The 20,260-nt window shown below is 38.4% G+C and overlaps 1 protein-coding gene across 3 annotated transcripts in view; it reads right to left on the bottom strand.

The window, feature by feature from the left end:
- FYB1 (FYN binding protein 1) overlaps positions 1-10,020 on the bottom strand; it is a 163,198-nt gene extending 153,178 nt beyond the window's left edge. For 2 of the 3 annotated variants that reach the window (XM_011286424.3, XM_045037901.1), the window contains exon 1: positions 6,511-6,635. In XM_011286424.3, the coding sequence (XP_011284726.2) occupies positions 6,511-6,513 (3 nt within the window). In that variant the 5' untranslated portion in view covers positions 6,514-6,635. Of the gene's footprint in view, positions 1-6,510; positions 6,636-9,300 lie in introns of those variants that run through there. The other variant, XM_045037898.1, reaches the window with a different exon arrangement.
- Positions 10,021-20,260: the final 10,240 nt, after the last annotated feature.

Below are 20,260 nucleotides of genomic sequence, written 5' to 3'. Positions count from 1 at the left end.
AAAAATTTGGAGGATAGCATGGAAATTTATCTAATAGAGATTCTAAACAAAAACAAAAACAAAAACAAAAACAAAAACAAAAACAAAAACACCCAAAAAACCCAACCAACCAACAAACAAAAACTAGGAAGGACAAAATGATAGAGTAATTGTTTTGAGGAAATAATAGCCAAGAATTTTGCAGAATTGAAAAAAGTTATTAGGCTTTAATTCAGGCAACTACAGCCTGTGGGCCAAATTTAGCCTGCCACCTGTTTTTATAAATAAAGTTTTATTGGAACACAGTCATACCCATTTGCTTATGTATTGTCTGTGGATGCTTTCAGGCTACAGTGGTAGAGCTGAATAGTTGTGAGAGAGACCGTAAGGCTGAAAAGCCTAAACTATTTACTATTTGGTTCTTTATATAAAAATATTGTAGGCTCCTCATTAAATCAATATGCTGAGTACCAAGCAGGATAAATAAAAATAAATTCACATCTCTATGAAGTGTAGTAAAGCTGCAGAACTTAAAGATAAGCATCTTAAAGGGAATGACAGAATCTCACCTACAGAGAATGACAGGTTTTACAGCACAATTACACCAACAATAACAAAAGTCGGAAGCCAATGGAATAAGTCTTTAAACTGCTGAAAGGGGGGTGCCTGGGTGGCTCAGTTGGTTAAGTGTGATTTCAGCTCAGGTCATGATCAGGTTTGTGAGACGAAGCCCTCCATCTGCTGTCAGCACAGAGCCTGCTTGGGATTCTCTCTTTCTCCCTCTTTCTCTGCCCCTCCCCTACTCTCTCTCGTGCTCCCACTTTCCCTCACTCTCTCTCTCTTTCAAAGATAAATACACACTTAAAACAATAAAGTTCTGAGGGAAAGTAACTATCAATTTAGAATATTTATACACAGGTAATCTATCACTTAAGAATGAAGTAAAAATGAAGATGTTTTCAGTCACACAAAGAGCAATATACATTGTAGTATATAGTACTCTTCTTCCAAGTGGGTCCCCATCTCTACCATTACCCTGAATGCATGATGATTATACATCCCTACATGTCTGTCCTTTCATCTGAGATATGTGTGACTTATTTTGGTCAATTAAGTGTGAGTGAAAATGACACACATCTCTTCCAAGAAGAAGTTTTAAGAAGTAGGAATAGGATTGGAAGATTGTGTTCAATGAGTAATCACACTATTTTTAGGTTCCTGTTGTGTTGGGGAGAATAATAGTGGAAATCCTCAATAACTGTAGAAATAGTTAGATAGTAGGCAAGAGTGTATATATTTGGGTAAAAGGATATATGAATCTACAGCAGATGAGTAAGACATAAGAAACAAACTTGGAACTTTATGAGACATATTGACCAGTATGACAGAATCGGGAGCCTAGAAGCGGAGTCACTCATATATGGCAAATGGACATATGGCCAAGGAGGCATTAGAAAGTGGTAGGAGAAAAGAATAGACTAGAATAAATAGTACTAAATTGGTTATCCACAAGGGAATATATTAGATGACTACTTCACATCACAAGTATAAATAAAATCTTGATGATTAAAGCGAAAAGGGAGAGGTTAAGAAATAGCTTTACTATTTGGGAGTGGGGAATAACTTCTTTAAAAGGACATCAAAACCAGAAATGATAAATGACTTATTTTTAAATTTGTTAGCATTAAGATGTAAAACTTCTCTATAAAAAAGAGACACCAAAAAGTAAAGAAAAAAGAAGCCATGGGACATAAAATTCACAATGCACACAATTGACCCATGATTAGCGCCTAGAAATGGGTAAAGATTTTTGATAAATCAACATGAAAAGACGATCTATGAGAAAATGGACAAACCATGTGAAGAGGACAAACCATGTGAATAGTCAATAAACTTAAGAAAACATGTTTCATCTTAGTAATAATCAGGAAAATTAAATCAACAATGAAGTGGGGTTTTACATATAACAAATTCTCAGAGCTCTGTCACTAAGCCTGACAAACTGATATTGGGCATGATATGGATATATTAAATCCATCAATCCTTAAAGTAGGCTCCACGCCCAGCATGGAGCCCAATGTGGGGCTCGAACTCAAGATCCTGAGATCATGACTTGGGCTGAGATCAACAGTCAGGTGCTTACCCAACTGAGTCACCCAGGCACCCCAGGGTAAGATGTAAATTGTTACAATGACTTTGGAGAACCATTTGCTATAACATTCAATAACCTTGAAGGTGCCCATTCCCTTTATGTAGAAACATACTCATTCTAGTATCATTTGAAATTGAAAATAATGACAACAAATTAAATGTTGAGAGTCTACATGAATAAATTGCAATAACTACATAACAAGTAAATAATTGGAACCAGACCTGCATGTGACCAAATGGATACATCTTGAAGACATACCAGGGAGAAAAAAGCATACGCAGAAATCATAAGCAAATGAAACCAAGCAAAACAGTTCTATATATTATTTTATAGATACAGGCAGATGAAATAAAAACATAAAAACATGGCGGCAGGTGAGATGCTGCTTTCAGAGCAGTGTCCCTCTACTGTTGGAGGGAGGGACATGGAACTGGGAAGGACAAAAAGAGAGATTCCACTTTGTCTTTTTCATTTTTTTGAAAAGATGGCAAAATGGCAATATTATGGCAGAATGGTAATATGCATGAGATCTGGGTGGTATGTGAGAATTTGTTATATGATTTGTTTCATAACATACCATAATATTTTATTTTACTTTTTTCGTGCCATAATATTTTAAAAATGAATGACATGAGAGGACAGAGAGGGCAGATGGGATGCAACGTGGAGAATTGGGGAAGTGATACTGAAGTTACTAAATCAAGAGCTGGAGTCCCACACCCGCTTGCCTTAAGGACAAGGCTGCAACACATTTAATGTATGCTAAAATGTGCTCCAAGAAGTGACTCTCATTTCCTCCTACAGGTCTTGACGTGTGGGTGAGAAAGATCCTTTAGGATTTGGACTCTCATCCTTGACTTAAAACTTGCTTATCATAGCACAGGATTTTTTTTTTTTTTTAACACATCAAGCTAGATTTTGCTGGTGTGGCTCCTTTTGCAGAAGAAGAGAATACAAGCCAGGTAGTGGAGATGGGGAAAAGCATGTAGAGGTGAATGGATTTCCATTTGGGGGGGTATCAGCATATTATTCAGGCCCCTCCAGCTTACACAATAAGAAAAAGAATCACATTGTCCTTGAAAGATGAGGGTTGGAACCCTAGCTCTTAAAGGGATCCTTCTAGCTCACTTTTTATGTTCTCTGATTTCCCTGGGACACCAGCTCTCAACTGGGCTTTCACTAAAGCCATCCAAATTATCTGAAGGTCCCTAAACCTGTTTCCTTCAGAAACCCTACACTATTTATTCTCTAACTTGGCTGCATTCAAATTAGAGCCAATTTTAAAGGATGAGGGAGAAAAAGTCAATATTTAAGCCCAAGCATAGTCAAGGCTGCCTGCAGAGTACGAATGTCACTTCAGAAGTAGCCCTCTTCTCAAAATGTAAACCAGATAATGGCACTCACTCCTTTGCTTAGGGGTCACCAATGACTGCTGGGGTGAACAACATAAGATCGAATCCCTGGGCTGATGCCTCTTCCTTAAAACCATCTCTTGCCACTCTTCTCTTGATCACCCTTTAGCCATTCTGGCATCTTTGCCAATCCAAGCTGTCCCCTGTCTCACATCTTCTGCACCTGCCATTTCTACTGCTTGAAGTGGTTCTGACTGCCACGTTTCCTGTGTCCTGCTCATTCTTACTGTTTGGTGCAGCGGTTCTCAACCCTCACTGGGCCCCACCTCCCGCCTCAAGGTTTTGATTTAACTGGTCTTGTTTGGCGCCTTGGGAATGGGTATGACTTGTAACTGCTCAAGTGATTCTAATGTGCAGCCAGAGTTGAGACCCAGCGCTTTGGTTTAAATATCACTTTATCAGGGATCAGAGCCCTAAAGAGGATGTCTCCTTTCTATCTTCTATCTCAGCTCCTATTTACCTCCTTCAGAAGTCACTACCAGGTATTTCATGTGTTTACTTTGATTAACTTGGATCTATCACTTCTACCAAACTGTGGTTCTCCAAGTGCCTGGGTCAGCAGCAGTATCTGAAAACTTATTAGAAATGCAAAATGTTAGGCCCTGTCCCTTACCGTCCGGTGATTCAGATGCATGCTAAAGTTTGAGATCCACTGCCCTAAGTGGAAGCTCTAGGAAGCTGGGACCCCACTTGTGTTGTTCACCCCGCATTCTGATCCAGCCAAACCCCAACCTGGAGTAGAGGCTCAACAAATCTTTGTTGAAAGGTTGTGTGGGTGATAGCACATTTCTTTTGTCAGTAGCTCACAGGTCAACTGAAAGTTGAATGAAAGGAGCAAAACAAGCAAACACACACACAGAAACTGCAAAACCGAGTATTACTCCATTTCTTAAACTTCCAAATGTATTCATAAAAGATTTTTTTCCTCACCCACCATCAACATACAAAAATTTCTGCATTAGATATCTGTTCCACCTTTTTCATCCAGAAAATTAAGCAAATTGAAATGTACCTAAAATTACTTGTCATAAAGATGAGTTTACCCTATTTTTTCCATTTTCACCATGAGGTGAGATAATTTGTCTAAGTTATCAAGTCAATTTACATAGGGGCAGCTGTTGACAATTAGAATTCTGTTGCCATGTCCTTCCACTTCTAAAATGTGGAATCACGTACTAAAGAACATGGGCCAACTCTATGCCTTTCTTGAGTAGTGATGTGTATAAATGAATATATTGCCTGTATTACCATGAAGAAAGAAAAATAAGAAACAATCTAAATGTCTAACTATATGGAAATGATTAAATCATGGAAAAATGATTCATCGTTAAAAATGATAGCATAACTCAGATATTATTCAAGATATTTTAAATAAAAAAGCAGGTAAGGAAATGGCTTATAAAGTATGATAGCACTTATAGAAAATCATATTTATAAAATATATTTTAAAATGATGAAATTCTAAAGGATCTGTATTTACTTCACAATGATCACCCCCAGGTGTTGAAACCACAGAAAACATATATTGTTTCATTTCTGCAGATCTATATTTCTAAGAAATTTTCTTTAACACTATGTGTTACTTCTGTAATAGGGAGACAGTAAACCCCTAAGAAAACATTGCTTATATATTGCACCAAATACACACTATCCAGTTAAAAAAATTTTTTTTTTTTTTGGTATTATTCATCTTGTTTCCCCTGAAAAAAATCTAAATACCTTGGTAAATATCACTTATTTTGGGAAAGGCTATCAGTAATTAAGGTCAAGTATTCTTCTAAGAATCTGAAACCTAAAGGCCCAGTTGGGAACACTACAAGAACTTGTAAGTGCCATCTTGACAGGTGACTGCTTTCCTCTAAGAGTGTGGCTCCAGGTAGGATCCGTGTGCCACCATTTCCTCCATGGCTGCTCATTCGTCCCTGCTATGAGTCCATAACTCTGACCCCGTCTCTTCTCTTCCATGGCAAAGTTACTATCTCTCACCTCTGTAGTTCCCCATCCTGGCTTGAGAGTTTCCAGACTTATAAACACATCACATGAACCCTTTGCCCTCTCTATCTCAATGCCTGCAGGGCATTCCCTTCCCCAACTGTGTAGCTGCAGGAGTCATTGTCTCAATCCCCGTGTTTTCACCAGAGGCTGGCAAAGGAAGCAACCCTCTCCCTTATGAGAGAAGGGATAACTACGTCTCTAATCTTCTGGGAACTGGGGAGTGGTGGAAGGGGCATATGGGATAGAAAGTTAGCTCTCCTCTAGACTCTGGGAGCATAAGAACACTACATGTATGAGAACACAGGCCATTTTTACAGAGAAAAAATAGGAAACTGTGTAGCACAATACCAACACTGCAGTTCAGCTATATCACGGGTTAAGCTAGTTTTTATAGTACAGCTGGGAATCCAGTCACTATTTTAAATGTGCTCCAAATAATGAGCTTCAATTAACTTTGGGAACACAACCTGTCCCTAAGGTTTGGACTATTTGGGTTTTGTTTGCTTCTCTTAATTAAAATAACAAAATGCATTTTTAAACTAAAGAGCTCCTTTATAAAACCCACAGTGTGGTCAAAATGGCACTCATCGTCAGCAATATTGCCCAACATTTATCATTGGGGTTCTCTTCTGGGATCCAAAATGCTTATAATAGGAAACTTGCCTACATTACTGATTCTGGCACCTAACTTTCTTAAAGAGGCAAAGACAAAGAATGCAGCCTTTCTTTCCGTAAGTCATAGCCTTTCCTCTAGATGAAGGCTAGAGTCAGAAAGGGGAAATCCTGAAGCCACAGACACTCAACTGGTATAACACTCAGCAGTTTTATTTGCAAATGGAACAATGGGTCAAGCAAAAATCCCAAAGGCTTGGAGGACCTGGCTGAGAATCATCCCTACCCGTTTCTGCCCTAAGTAGAGAAGATGAGATGTCTGCCAGGAGACCAGGGAGAGTCATAAAATCTATTACTTACCATTTTACTGAAAAGAGTTGATATGCCTGACACACGGCGCCCCTGAAGATGCTGTAACTCGGACAGTGAATGTGCAAGTTAGCTTTGCAGAGTGCACTTCCTATTTTGAACTGTGTGGTCTGTCCAGCCTTCACACATTGATATGTAAGGTTTATTTGCATGTTATCTCAGCCCTCAGAATATTTGTATAACTGGCCAGGTTTATCAAGTTATTATACTTTAGTAATATGAGAACAGGTATTGGTGAAGTTCTGAAGTCCAAAAGATGACATGGAATTTTTAAAGAAGTGCTGGATATTAACTTTTGTGTACACTATTAACCTGTTTAATATAAAATCTGTATTTGTGAATCTATCTATCTATCTATCTATCTATCTATCTATCTATCATCTATCTATCAAAAAAGGACACAATCTAAAATGTTAACAGTGGTTGACTTAGGTCAGTTTTATTACAAATAATTCTTGTTTTGTACTTTGATGAATTTTTGACTTTTCTATTTTGAGTATATAGTACTTGTTGAAAACATAGCTATAATCTTAAGAGGAACAAAAGGAACATGATAATTTTAATCAACAATCCCAAATGTATTTAACTCTATCTTACCAATATTTAAATGGTAGCTATCTACCAGCTTATCGGATGGCATCATTAAAAATATAGCCATATGCCAACCTAGCTTCATTGTTAGGTTTTTAGCAATTTTTATTAGCATCAGATGGCTTAATTCCTCATGCTGGTAAATTAGATATTTTTAAGGCATGGTGTTTGATGCTGAGTCCCATCGATTACCTGTAATACCTATCTGAACACATTCTGCTACACACATTTATCACCTTTATTTTGAATATGCAGCCTGACTCTAAAACAATTTCAAGGGCAGAAGATCATCTTTGTTGCTTCTTGAAAAGGAAAAGCAACTTATTCCTTAATTTTGGGTTGCAAATTTCTAGATCTTTTTGTAAGTACCCTACCTTTTTGTAAGTACGGCATTTACCTAGTAGAGAGGCACATTTTTTTCACTTGATGCTAATACTGATTACCACCATGAGAACACAAATCCTTTATTTAAAAAGATGTTCCCTAGTATTTATTCTCTAAAATGGGAAATGCCTTTTCACACTCAAGATATGCTTAGAAATATGGATAGAATCATTGCCAGGACAAAGCATGAAGACAGAGCAGGGGGCAAGTTCCAGGGGTGGAAAAGAACCTGATACTGCCTTGAAACCTGCAGGTATTTTAAAGAGGGAGTGATCAGAACCTATGTGGGTAGGCAGGGATCTGAAATTGCAGTCAGTGGCACACAATAAATGCTCAATGAATAAAAGGAGGATCAAGGTAAGACAGGTATAGGAATGAGGCATGCTTTTAGATATAAAACATTTGTTGGCAGAAGGCCTTGAAACGGAGACATTCTTTAGCTTAACCAGAAAGCCTTTTATCTACTAAAAAAACAGAGTTTTTTTTTTTTTTTTCAGTGCAGGTACAGTGTAGGGTCTAAAGCAGTGGTTTTCAACCTGGTTGCCCATTAAAATCACCCGGAATGCTTTAAAAAAATCCCAGTTTTCTGGCTTCACCCCAGACCATCAAATCAAAATCTCTAAGCTTGAGACACAGTCATCAGTATTTTTTAGTTTCCGGGAAATTCCATGGTGTAGGCAAGCCTGATCTCCAAAAGGACGAACAGATGACTCATGACAGCAAGATGGTGAACAGCTCACGAGGCAAACCTTGCAGATAGAAATGATCTTGATGTTCTGACATGGTTTACTACTAAGTTGAACAACATATTTTCACCATGCAGTACATAATAATTACTTATTCTTGGTCATTCCATGATTTTCCTCTCTGTACCAGTAAGTTGGACAAAAATTGTATCATGAACAGAAATCTAGAAATTTCCCTTAACGATGTAGCAGACTGGACAAGTCTCTGATTAAGAAGACTTTGAATTTCAATTCATTCATTTGAATTCCATTTCAATTTGTACTTATTTCCAAATGATAATTAAGGTATATTTTAGTTGTTATTGACATAAATTCAGCAGTCTGTCAAAAACATATGTTTAAGAAACGTAATTTGACTGAGAAAATAAAAGGTAAGGGCTGAAGCTCCCAACCATAACTCTTAGTCCACCAAGGAGTTTTAATTTTTTTACTTAAAATATATTTCAAGTATCACATATGTGAGTATATTTCCTGTGAAGTGAATTAAGGACCGAAGGCCCTAAGCAGGAAGGTGAAACAGGAAATGCAATAAAGATGACGGACAATATAGAGATACCATCTAAAGAAGATAAAGTTCTATTTTGCTGGTATGGGCACTGCAATTATTTCTGCTAGTGAAGGGCAGAAGTAGCTCAGAGGATGCAAGTCGTTAGAATTCTTTAAATACTTAAGCATGCATTCCCTTTTCGTAAAGTTGCATCCCACAGGACAGTTTTTGTTCAGGCAATGGTAAAACGAGTCTGCCATTTTGGTATTCCTTGAAGGTGATGGCTAGGGGGAGACAGTGAGGCCCAACAATGTGGGGTGGGTCACAGAAACCAGCTTCAGTTCTCAAAGTCAATTTACAAGATGATGGAGGGAAATAGCACTCACAAATTTAGCTAACACTACTTACTGATTATTATTTAAAAGCATTGTCAGTGTTGTCTCTATCAGTTTCTAAAAGGAACATGGTCAAAATGGGTAGCGGAGAGGGTTACAATTACTTACACTCTTACACAATTTCAGCTTTATGACCTGAATGGCTAACATGTTAGAGAAGAAACAAATGATTACTTACTTTATGTGCTCAACACGAACATGCCAGGACAAGAGCCTGAGATAGGAGAACAGAGGGATGTTGAATCTCACCTCTTCCAGGAAGCCTTCTCTTCTGCACACTCACTCTTCTCCCTCTTTTTCTGGCCTCCCGCAGACTGCACCACAAAATGAAGCTCTTGGATATGTTTGCCTTTTATGGTTCTCCCATTGTATCGGCTGCATTAAGTTTGGCTCCCTAATTAGATTTCCAACTCCTCCAGTGCGAATTTATTTGCATACTTCCTTCCATCATCCTGAGATCCTAAGGCAACTTGGATTTTTCTAAACCTGTTTTTTGGGTTCATGGGTTCCTTTCAGAATCCGATAAAAGCAGTATACAGTATGCACACTAATTCTGCATGCGTACAGCCTCCCCTGAAACCCATTGCCTAAGAGAAGCTGTAGGAAAACTCAGGGCCAAAATATCATCAGACACTAGGAGATGGTCGCTACATGGCTGCTCTGTGATGATGAAATTAAAGCACAGAAAAGCTAAGTGACCCATCGAGTTTCCAAAGTGGGAAACTGGTCAGCTAAAAAACTTCATTACTTTGTAAACTTGTCTCTTTCGAACAGCATGCATTTGAGCTTGCCAGCAAAGAACAACTCGAACTCACAAAATAGATTCATAGAAATTCAAGGAAATTCTAGTCTCCCTGTTTGGCTAGATATGGAACAGCCAAGTGGAAAATAGCAGGAAGAAAGTGGGATAAGAACAGGCATGTTTAAAAAGGGTGTGCAGGAGGAAATGGGCAGTTCCTTGATTTGGCTTATTTCTCTTTCACTTTTTGTTTTGAGAACAAAATGCATTTTCATTCTTGTACTTTATATTTTTGATGAAAACAGGCTTTAACCCATTCAGAACATTAATGCTCTGGAAGAAGTAACTAATCAGCTTTGGTAAAAAAATGAACTTATTCTTCAACAGAAAAGGAGTTCCCACTATATTTCAACAGGATGAGTAAATTGTATTTAAATTCAAGAAGAGCAGGAAAGAATTTTCTTTACAACTTAAACCCAACCCCAGACAAACGTTTACTGATCTCTAAGACAACTACTGAAACAGGACAATGGAGAAATCATCTAAGCTTTATTTAAGGGGTGTTTTATCAAACCAACTAACTTGGAAAGCAAAGAGACAAAGAATAAAGTTTATAGAATTCTATGTTATATATTAATTTACTTATGATTTCCTTTTGCTATTTTGGCTATAATTTTTATCTTACACTTTTTTGGGCTCTGGGGGCTCGTAAGGCTCTTCAGGGTCTGTTGAGTCTTGTTGTTTTCTATTCATGGCTCTTCCTATTCTCTTTTCATGGCTTCTCACCTCTTCAGTCCTTATATAGTCTTCTCGGGGTGGAATCGAAGTTGTAATCCTATTATCTCACTAGGTCTCCAAGACAAAGAAATTCAACTGACATCATCAAATTGCACACTCTCGTTGGGTCGATCATTGGGCTTGATCATTTGTTAGTAATAATCTGAACTTTAATGAATGAAACAAAGGTCATACGTGAAAAATTGATCTATTTCTCCTTTTGTCCTTTCTCATTCTTTCATTCATTCCAGTTTCCTTCCCCATAATTAGGATAGGCCAGAAAAGTTGGAAAATGAACAGATGTGCCTTGGGATTTCACAGACTCAGAAAAGATGACAAAGGGGAAAATAAATCTCTTTGCTATTCCTTGAGTTTGTATTATTTCCCACTGTCAGTTGATTGCAGGTATGAATATATGCACTCATTTTCCTAGTTTGTTGTCTGTTTAATTTTAAAATAGGAATATTTCCATTTTGGTATAGAATAAATATTGGTGAAGCTTTACATTCTTTTTTTTCTTTTTTAAAATACCTTATTTAACAAAGTAGTATTTGTCAGGCAAGAAGACTACCTAAATACAAAATTATCTGTCCTAATATAAAATTAGTCAGACCTGGGTGTAACCTAGTGACAATTTTTCTTTTGGTCAGAGGAATATAAATGTTTCCATTTTAAATTCTATAGTATCATTTGGAAATTAATACTACTGTTTAGTAATGTTATAGGGAGGACTTAAGAGTATCTATAATGTAACTATGAAACAAACTTATTAGAACATAATTTGTGAAATGATTCAATGTCATCCTGACCACCTTCTTCTTTTTCTTTTTTAATCCCTTGTAGGCTGATGGACTCTATTAGGCTAGGTTAAAAAATATCACTGATCGGGGCGCCTGGGTGGCGCAGTCGGTTAAGCGTCCGACTTCAGCCAGGTCACGATCTCGCGGTCCGTGAGTTCCAGCCCCGCGTCGGGCTCTGGGCTGATGGCTCAGAGCCTGGAGCCTGTTTCCGATTCTGTGTCTCCCTCTCTCTCTGCCCCTCCCCCGTTCATGCTCTGTCTCTCTCTGTCCCAAAAATAAATAGACGTTGAAAAAAAAAAAATCACTGATCAATAAATACTGGGAAAACTAGAAAACCAAAAAGCAAAAGAATGAAGCTGGAACCTTACCTTATACCATATAAAAAGTTAACTCAAAATGGATCAAAGACCTAAACATAAAACCATAAGGTCCTAGAAGAATAATAAACATAAAACCATAGGGTCCTAGAACAATAAAGAACAATATGCTGGAAGATATTCACTAAGTGAAATAGATGCAAAAGAACAAATGTTCTGATTCCACCTCTATAAGGAGCCCGAAATAGTCAAATTCAAAGACAAAGGATAACAGTGGTTATCAGGGCAGAGAAGGAAGGGAATGGAGAATTACTGTTTACTAGGTGCAGAATTTCAGTGTGGTATGATGAAAAATTCTGCAGATGGATAGTGGTGGTGTTTGCACAACAATGTAAATATACTTAACACCACTGAACTGTACATTTAAAAATGGTTAAAATGGTAACTTTTATGTTGTGTATTATGTCACAATAAAAAAAATAACTCCTCTAAAAAAAAAAATCACCGAGCCCACTAATTATTTAGAGGCGAGTACTAAGCCATTCTGCCATAAAACCTTATTCTTAGTTTTCAGATTTAATCTTCTTGGCTTTTTTTTTTTTCAACGTTTATTTATTTTTGGGACAGAGAGAGACAGAGCATGAACCGGGGAGGGGCAGAGAGAGAGGGAGACACAGAATCGGAAACAGGCTCCAGGCTCTGAGCCATCAGCCCAGAGCCCGACGCGGGGCTCGAACTCACGGACTGCGAGATCGTGACCTGGCTGAAGTCGGAGGCTTAACCGACTGCGCCACCCAGGCACCCCTCTTCTTGGCTTTTTAAATATCATAAGTTAGAGTCACAGTCAGAAGGATTTGTATCAATAGCCTTGCATGATAACAATAGCAACAGCTACTGTTTATTGTTTGTCTATAAAGGGCAAAGGTCATTATATGCATTACCTCAATAAATTAACCCAAAAATCCTATGAAGGGAATATTATCACCCCTGGGCATATCTTGGGTTTGGAGGTTTAGTAACTTGTCTCTTGTTAAAAAGCCACACCACTCCCTTCTCTTGAACCATTTCCCTGCTCTTAGCATGGTAGTGGGTAATGAGCATGAGGTGTGGATGGAGAGGTTGGGGGGCTGGGGATGAGCAGAGAGATAGATGTTTGTGAATTCCTTATATATGTGTGCCTGTGTGTGACTAAGAGAGAATACTTTCATTTCCTTTAAAATAAACCTAAGGGGAGCCATTCAAGGGGAGCCCTGGAGAGACAGTGGTGTAAAGCCAGGGTAAGGATGTTGACCCACACCTCAAACACTTATTAGTTGGCAGGTATATGTTGCTGCCTACCAGGTGATCAGTAGAATGAATAAGCTACCTGAATTTTGAGTATAAAAAGGGGTAAGTGTAAAAACGTAGTGATTCTCTGAAGCTTCTTTTCCCATTAGGCCCAAGGGAATATGAGTGCCCATCCAGTCCTCTTGATAATGGCTGGAGTTCAAGGTAATAATCAGAATGTATGGCCTGAGCTTCAGAGGGCTGTTTCCCCGCTGCGTTCCTTTCCTTGAATTTTGGAGTGCTCCCTCAGTAAACACGTGGGGGTGGGGATATACCATGCTCAGTCTGCCTGAATCAGGTGATACTATGCCCCACGTGTGCCTGGACCAAGCTCTGCCTTTCCTTCTCAGGAGTCCGCTTTCTCACAATCACAATCCAGGCTGAGCCAAGTAAGGCCTGCCTGGCTGCCTGAGGTCCCTATCTCTCCCAGTTTCTGGTGATTCTTCCCCAGTTAAGTCTAGAGACTTTCTTCTAGGAGCTGATGCCTATTGGGTAGTTTCTGGTGTCTCAATGGTGCACCCTGCTGGAAATGCTTTACCAGATAAGTCACCTTTGAAGGGAAGTTGGAGGATCTCAGGATCTACAGGGAACCTGCTCTCCCCCGCCCCCAACCATTTCCAATAGAAGGGGCTCTGACAAATCATTAAGCTGACCCTAGGGAGTCTGGTTGGGGCTCAGCTCATTTGTTGTTTGACATTTATAATTCACAAGAGTGCAAGGAATTCTCAGTAGTTACTATGATAATTCCACTTAATCCAGATTCTCTGCAGCAGAAATCCTCTCAACAGTGAATTATCTAACAGCTGAGTTCAGTATTTGCATGCATTGTACAAATCCTAATTCTTTCTGATTCACCTAGATTCTGGGGATAGGGAACAGGAATTCTTTTGAGCTCCCATGGCTATTTTCATATTCTTTAAAAAATTTTTTTTTAATTTAATTTTTTAAAAAGTTTATTTATTTATCGAGAGAGAAAGAGAGAGCACAAGCAGAGGAGGGACACTGAGAGAGGAAGAGACAGAGAATCCGAAGCAGGCTCTGTGCTGTCAGTGTGGAGCCCTATGTAGGGCTCAAATCCACATGCTGTGAGATCTTGACCTGAGCCAAAATCAACAGTCTGATGCTTAACTGACTGAGACACCCAGGCACCCTGTTTTCATATTCTCATGGGCCTGGAACTTCTATTTTTAGAGCTCTATCTCCATATCACACCAGCATATTAAAATGCGTCCCATATCCCAATAACCTTTTTTCTTAGTGGTTTAAAAATTTTTTTCAAAAATCATTTTTTAAAGTTTTGGTTTTGAAATTATTTGCAAATAAATAATTTATTTACCATGATCTTTCAGTAAGTATGTGCATTCTGAATTTGTGCAAAACAAGAAAAACTAACAAATTTATTTATAAATGCTGGAAATGTTTATGAACAATAACAATGGAGTTGACATGATCATATTGTTTATGTTTATTAAATATTTATAAATTTTGATTTTACTTTTTCCTTTGTATTTTGAGTATTTTTTTATTTTATTTTTTTAGGAGAGGGAGTATGTCAGACTTTTTCAAAAGCTCTGAGGCCCTAACGACCACACTATATAATGGATAAAATCATAAAGTCAGTTCCCTTAATCACTTTCTTACGTGGGCAGCCTTACCTTATACAATTCATAAGGTTAGGTATTAAGTTGGGCCATATGAAATTGCTGAGTATTTGTTTTTTGTGCGTTTTGTTTTGGTAAAATAAAGTAAAATGGCTGAACAAGAGGCAATTTCACATGATGTCGCTTAATTGTTTTTGGTAACAAAAACAATACACTTCTCCCCTCAGAAACCCAAACTGGAGAGCTAAAACTAACAGTAGCAGAGTGCTATGCCTGCAGTAATTACTCAGTAAGTTATTTGCTGAGTGAATGCATGTAGATACCAATCAATGACCCAACAAGAAGCAACTACGTACACCAGAGTGAAATTGCATGTTACGAACTTAGGGTAATGGAACTGGTGGAACATATTAATCATACAAAGCCCTTTGGCAATTACTTTAAAAACCAACGCTCTCTTTTTAATTTAATTTTGTTTTGTTAGCAAGAGATTGGCATTGCCTGTGGGAGAAAGCAGTTCAGGCATAGTTCACTGCTGACTCCTGATCCAGGAATGAAAAATGGAAACATCATAGGAGTTTAAGGAGGAAAAGAAGCATTGTGGATCTGAGAGGAGATTTCAGAGGCCAATAATATGTTCATGTTGCTTTTCATTTGGCAGTAAGAACTATCTCCAGGGGCAGGATCCTTAATTGGAAAGTCCTGGTGGTTTTACTTTCCTATGATCTCAGGGAAGCCAATAGCTTTATTTATTTGTCTTTTGGCTGGCAAGCCTGGAGAAAGCAAATTATCAAATCTTAATGATTAATAAGACTTCAACTTTGGGTCCATCCATCTATCCATCCATCCATTTATTTATCCCATTATCTGTTGTTACCATTATGTGCCAGATATGTCTAGGTGCTGGAAATAGAATGGGGTTTAAAGTATAAGACACATTTCCAAACTAAAGGGATACTCATCCTGTGTAGGAAGATTAAATGTCACTATTTCTGGAAAAGCAAAGGGAAAGTGCTCAGGGAGCATAGATACAGAACTGATTCCTTGGGAAATTGGGGATTTCACTGGAGAGATGTTAATTGTTCTGGGTCCAGAATAAAGGTTTATGACCTCGGCTATAGATTAGAACAACCAGAGGATAGAAGGAGAAGGGGAAGAAGAAGAGGAGGAGGAGGAGGAAGGGGAGAATAGGGAGGGGAAGGAGGGATGGGGAGGAAAGAAGAATAAAGAGGAGGAAGAGGAGGAGAAGGTGAGAGAGAAGGAAAGAAAAAAGAATCATGCTCCAGGAAGGATCCACCACAAAGGTTCTGGTTTAATTGGCTTAAATGGACTTCTGTTTTGTTTTTGGTTTTGGCCTAAGCTAACCAGGTAAATCTAGTGAGGATTAGGTTGAGAACCACTGGTCCGGAAGGAGTAGAAACACACAAGGTGAATGAAGGAGGTGGGGGGGGGGGGTGTGGATTGGTTAAGGGAGAAGAAAGTTGGAGAGCATTCTGCTTTAAGTATATAGTATGTTTAAAAAAGGTGATGTTTGGGAGGAGCCAAGTTGGTGGAACAGCATGGAAGTTTTTTGTTTGTTTGTTTTTTAACATTTATTTATTTTTGAGACAGAGAGAGACAGAGCATGAGCAGGGGAGGGGCAGAGAGAGAGGGAGACACAGAATCTGAAACAGGCTCCAGGCTCTGAGTGGTCAGCACAGAGCCAGATGTGGGGCTCGAACTCACGGACCGTGAAATCATGACCTGAGCCGAAGTCGGATGCTTAACCGACCGAGCCACCCAGGCGCCCCAGCATGGAAGTTTTTTGTGTCTCACATCCATGAAATACAACTAGACCAACACTAAACCATCCTACACACCTAGAAAACTGACTGGAGGATTAACACAGCAATCTACACAACGTGAACCACAGAATTCAACAGATACGCAGCACGGAGAAGTGAACTTGGGGAGTGAGAAGGTGCAGGAAGGGAGGTGCTTTTGTGAGTGGAGAGAGGACGGAGATGTGGGGGTAGAATACAGGAAAAGCACCCCTCCCCAAAAGCAGCTGGAGAGAAAGTGGAAAATTCAAAACAGCCGCAGGGACTGAAGTAAAAAGGGAGAAAGGAGAAAGGAGAGGGTTTAAATTCCATTAAGACTGTAAACAAGGGGAGCGCAAAGGCTGCAACTCCACAGCTCGATACCTGGCGGTGCTCTGGTGGGAAGGGCGAATCCCCAGGAACAGAGTGGGGTCTGGGAGGTTCTCAAGCCACACGGGGAAAAGCGGTTCCACTGCTGGAAGGACACTTGGTAGAGACTGTTGAAGCCACCTGGTCCCAGCAGACCCTAAAAAATGGCCACATTCGCTGGTGCTGGAACAAGGTCATTAAGGGTGAAGCCTGGTACCAGATGTGTGTTGTGATTTTCCATAATCCCTGAGATGCTGCTGCTACAGTTTCTCGCAAACATTTTCTGGGGCGGGCTGGCATGTGGCTGTAGTCTCGGGGCACCAGCAGCAGCAGGGTCCAGCAAGCGTTCCTGGGTGCAGCCAATATTCAGCCATTGCTCAGTGAGACCCTCCTGCAGAGGGGCGGAATGGGTCAAAGCCGCAGTCCTTCACAAGTAAGGGGCCGGGGAAAACAGCCGCATCTGAGACAAAACCTGGGAGAGAGGTACTGCCTGGGGCCTGGTCACGGAGAGTGGAAAAGCGGAGAGTGGAAGAGAGCTGAAGACCGGGGACTAGTGCGCGATTGCTGACCCGGAAGAACAGACTGGGTGGCTGGGTGGCGCCATTTTTCACGCTCCCGCGCATGCGCATGTGCACCGACGAGAACCACAAAAATCCACCCCAGTAGGCTAGCAGCGCCATCTAGTGGAGAAAGGAGCCATACACTGAGCTCCGCCCAACTGGGCGGACTTTGCTCTCAGGAACACAAGTCTCACCACCGGCTTAGTTAAGGACTATAAAGTGCTACATAGACAGACTTCTAGGGGAAAATGAAATAATTTTAGTCCTACTTCAATCTGTTAGCAGGTCCATCTATTCAATTTTCTTTTTTTTTTCTCTTTTCACTTTTTCTTGAATACAGAAAGAGAAAAAACTCATTTTTATTTTCAATTTTTATCCAAAACATTTTTCTTTAATTTTTATTACTATATTTTTTATTTTTGTATAAATTTGTTCAAATTCTATTTTACTTCCATCATTTTGTTTTAGTCTACTTCAGTGTATTCAACTTTTCAAATTTTCAAATGATTTCCTTTTATTTCTTTCTTTTTTTTTCTCTTTTTTGTTTCTTTTCTTTTTCTTGAATGCAGAAAGAGAAAAACTTCATTTTTACTTTCAATTTCTATTAAAAATATTTTTCTTTAAATTTTTACTATATATTTTGCTTTTATGTAAATTTTTTCAAGTTCTATTTACTTCCATCATTTTATTTGAGTCTACTACAGTGTATTCACTTTTTCAAATTTTCAAAAGATTTCTTTTATTTTCTTTTTTTAAATCTTTTTTCTCTTTTTCTTTTCTTTTCTTTTTCTTAAATACAGAAAAATATTCATATTTATTTTTAATTTTTATTAATTTTCTTTAATTTTTGCTACTTTATTCTTTACTTTTTTGTATATTTTTTCAAATTCTATTTTATTCCCATCATCTCATTTTAGTCTACTTCAGTGTATTCATTTTTCAGTTTCTCAAATGAGTTCCTTTTAAAAATTTTTTAAAATTTTATTACTTTTTCTCCCCCCCTTTTTTTCTAATCTCTAACACCACTTTCAACACCCAGACAAAACACACCTAGAATCTAGCATCATTTATTTGATTTTTGTGTGTATGTGTGTGTTTTTAATTTTTTAATTTTAATTCTTTTTAATTTTAATTTTTTTTAAATCTTAATTTTCCTACCTCATTAATTCCTTTTTTCCCTTCAAAATGACAAAATGAAGGAATTCACCCCAAAAGAAAGAGCACGAAGAAACAACAGCCAGGGATTTAACCAACACAGATACAAGCAAGATGTCTGAACCAGAATTAAGAATCACGATAATAAGAATACTATCTGGAGTCAAAAATAGATTAGAATTCCTTTCTGCAGAGATAAAAGAAGTAAAAAATAGCCAGAAGGAAATAAAAAATGCTATAACTTAGCTGTAATCACAGGTAGATGCAGCGGCGGCAAAGATGGATGAGGCAGAACGGAGAATCAGCGATATAAAGGACCAACTTATAGAGAATAATGAAGCAGAAAAAAAGAGGGAGATTAAAGCAAAAGAGCACGATTTAAGAATTAGAGAAATCAGTGACTCATTAATAAGGAACATCAGAATCATAGGGGTCCCAGAAGAGGAAGAGAGAGAAATAGGGGTAGAAGGGTTATGTGAGCAAATCATAGCAGAAAACTTTCCTGACCTAACACAAACTTCAAAATCCAGGAGCACAAAGGACCCCTATTAGATTCAACAGAAACTGAACATCAAAAGGCAGACCTATCCACAGAAACCTGGCAGGCTAGACCAGAAAGGAGTGGCAGGGTATATTCAGTGTGCTGAATCAGAAAAATATGCAGCCAAGAATTCTTAATCCAGCAAGACTGTCATTCAAAATAGAAGGAGAGATAAAAAGTTTCCCAGACAAACAAAAATTAAAGGAGTTTGTGACCACTAAACCAGCCCTGCAAGAAATTTTAAGGGGGACTCTCTGAGGGGAGAAAAGATGAATATATATATATGTACATATATATACACATACATATACATATATACACATATATATGTACGTATGTACGTATATATATACGTATATATATATATATATATATATATATATATATATATATATATTCTAAAAGCAACAAAGATTAGAAAGGACCAGAGAACACCACCAGAAACTCCAACTCTACAAGCATCACAATGGCAATAAATTCATATCTTTCAGTACTCACTCTAAATGTCAATGGACTCAATACTCCAATCAAAAGACATAGGGTAACAGAATGGATAAGAAAACAAGATCCATCGATATGCTGTTTACAAGAGACCCACTTTAGACCTAAAGACACCTTCAGATTGCAAATAAGGGGATGGAGAACCAGGTATCATGCTAATGGCCAACAAAAGAAAGCGGGAGTAGCCATACTTATATCAGACAATCTAGAATTTAAAATAAAGACTGTATCAAGAGATGCAGAAGGGTATTATATCATAATCAAGGGGTCTTTCCACCAAGAAGACCTAAGAATTCTAAACATTTATGTGCCAAATGTGAGAGCACCCAAACATATAAATCAATTAATTACAAACATAAAGAAACTCATCGATAGTAAGACCATAATAGTAGGAGACTTCAACACCCCACTCACAGCAATGGATAGATCATCTAATGAAAAAAATCAACAAGGAAACAATGGCTTTAAATGACACACTGGACCAGATGGCCTTAACAGACATATTCAGAACATTTCATCCTAAAGCAGCAGAATATACATTCTCCAGTGTACATGGAACGTTCTCCAGAATAGACCATATACTGGGACACAAATCAGCCCTAAGTAAGTACAAAAAGATCGAGATCATACCGTGCATATTTTCAGACCACAAC

This window comes from Felis catus, chromosome A1 (assembly GCF_018350175.1).
Source record: "Felis catus isolate Fca126 chromosome A1, F.catus_Fca126_mat1.0, whole genome shotgun sequence".
Taxonomy (NCBI): Eukaryota; Metazoa; Chordata; class Mammalia; order Carnivora; family Felidae; genus Felis; species Felis catus.
This window is presented reverse-complemented; position numbering and strand designations above follow the sequence as displayed.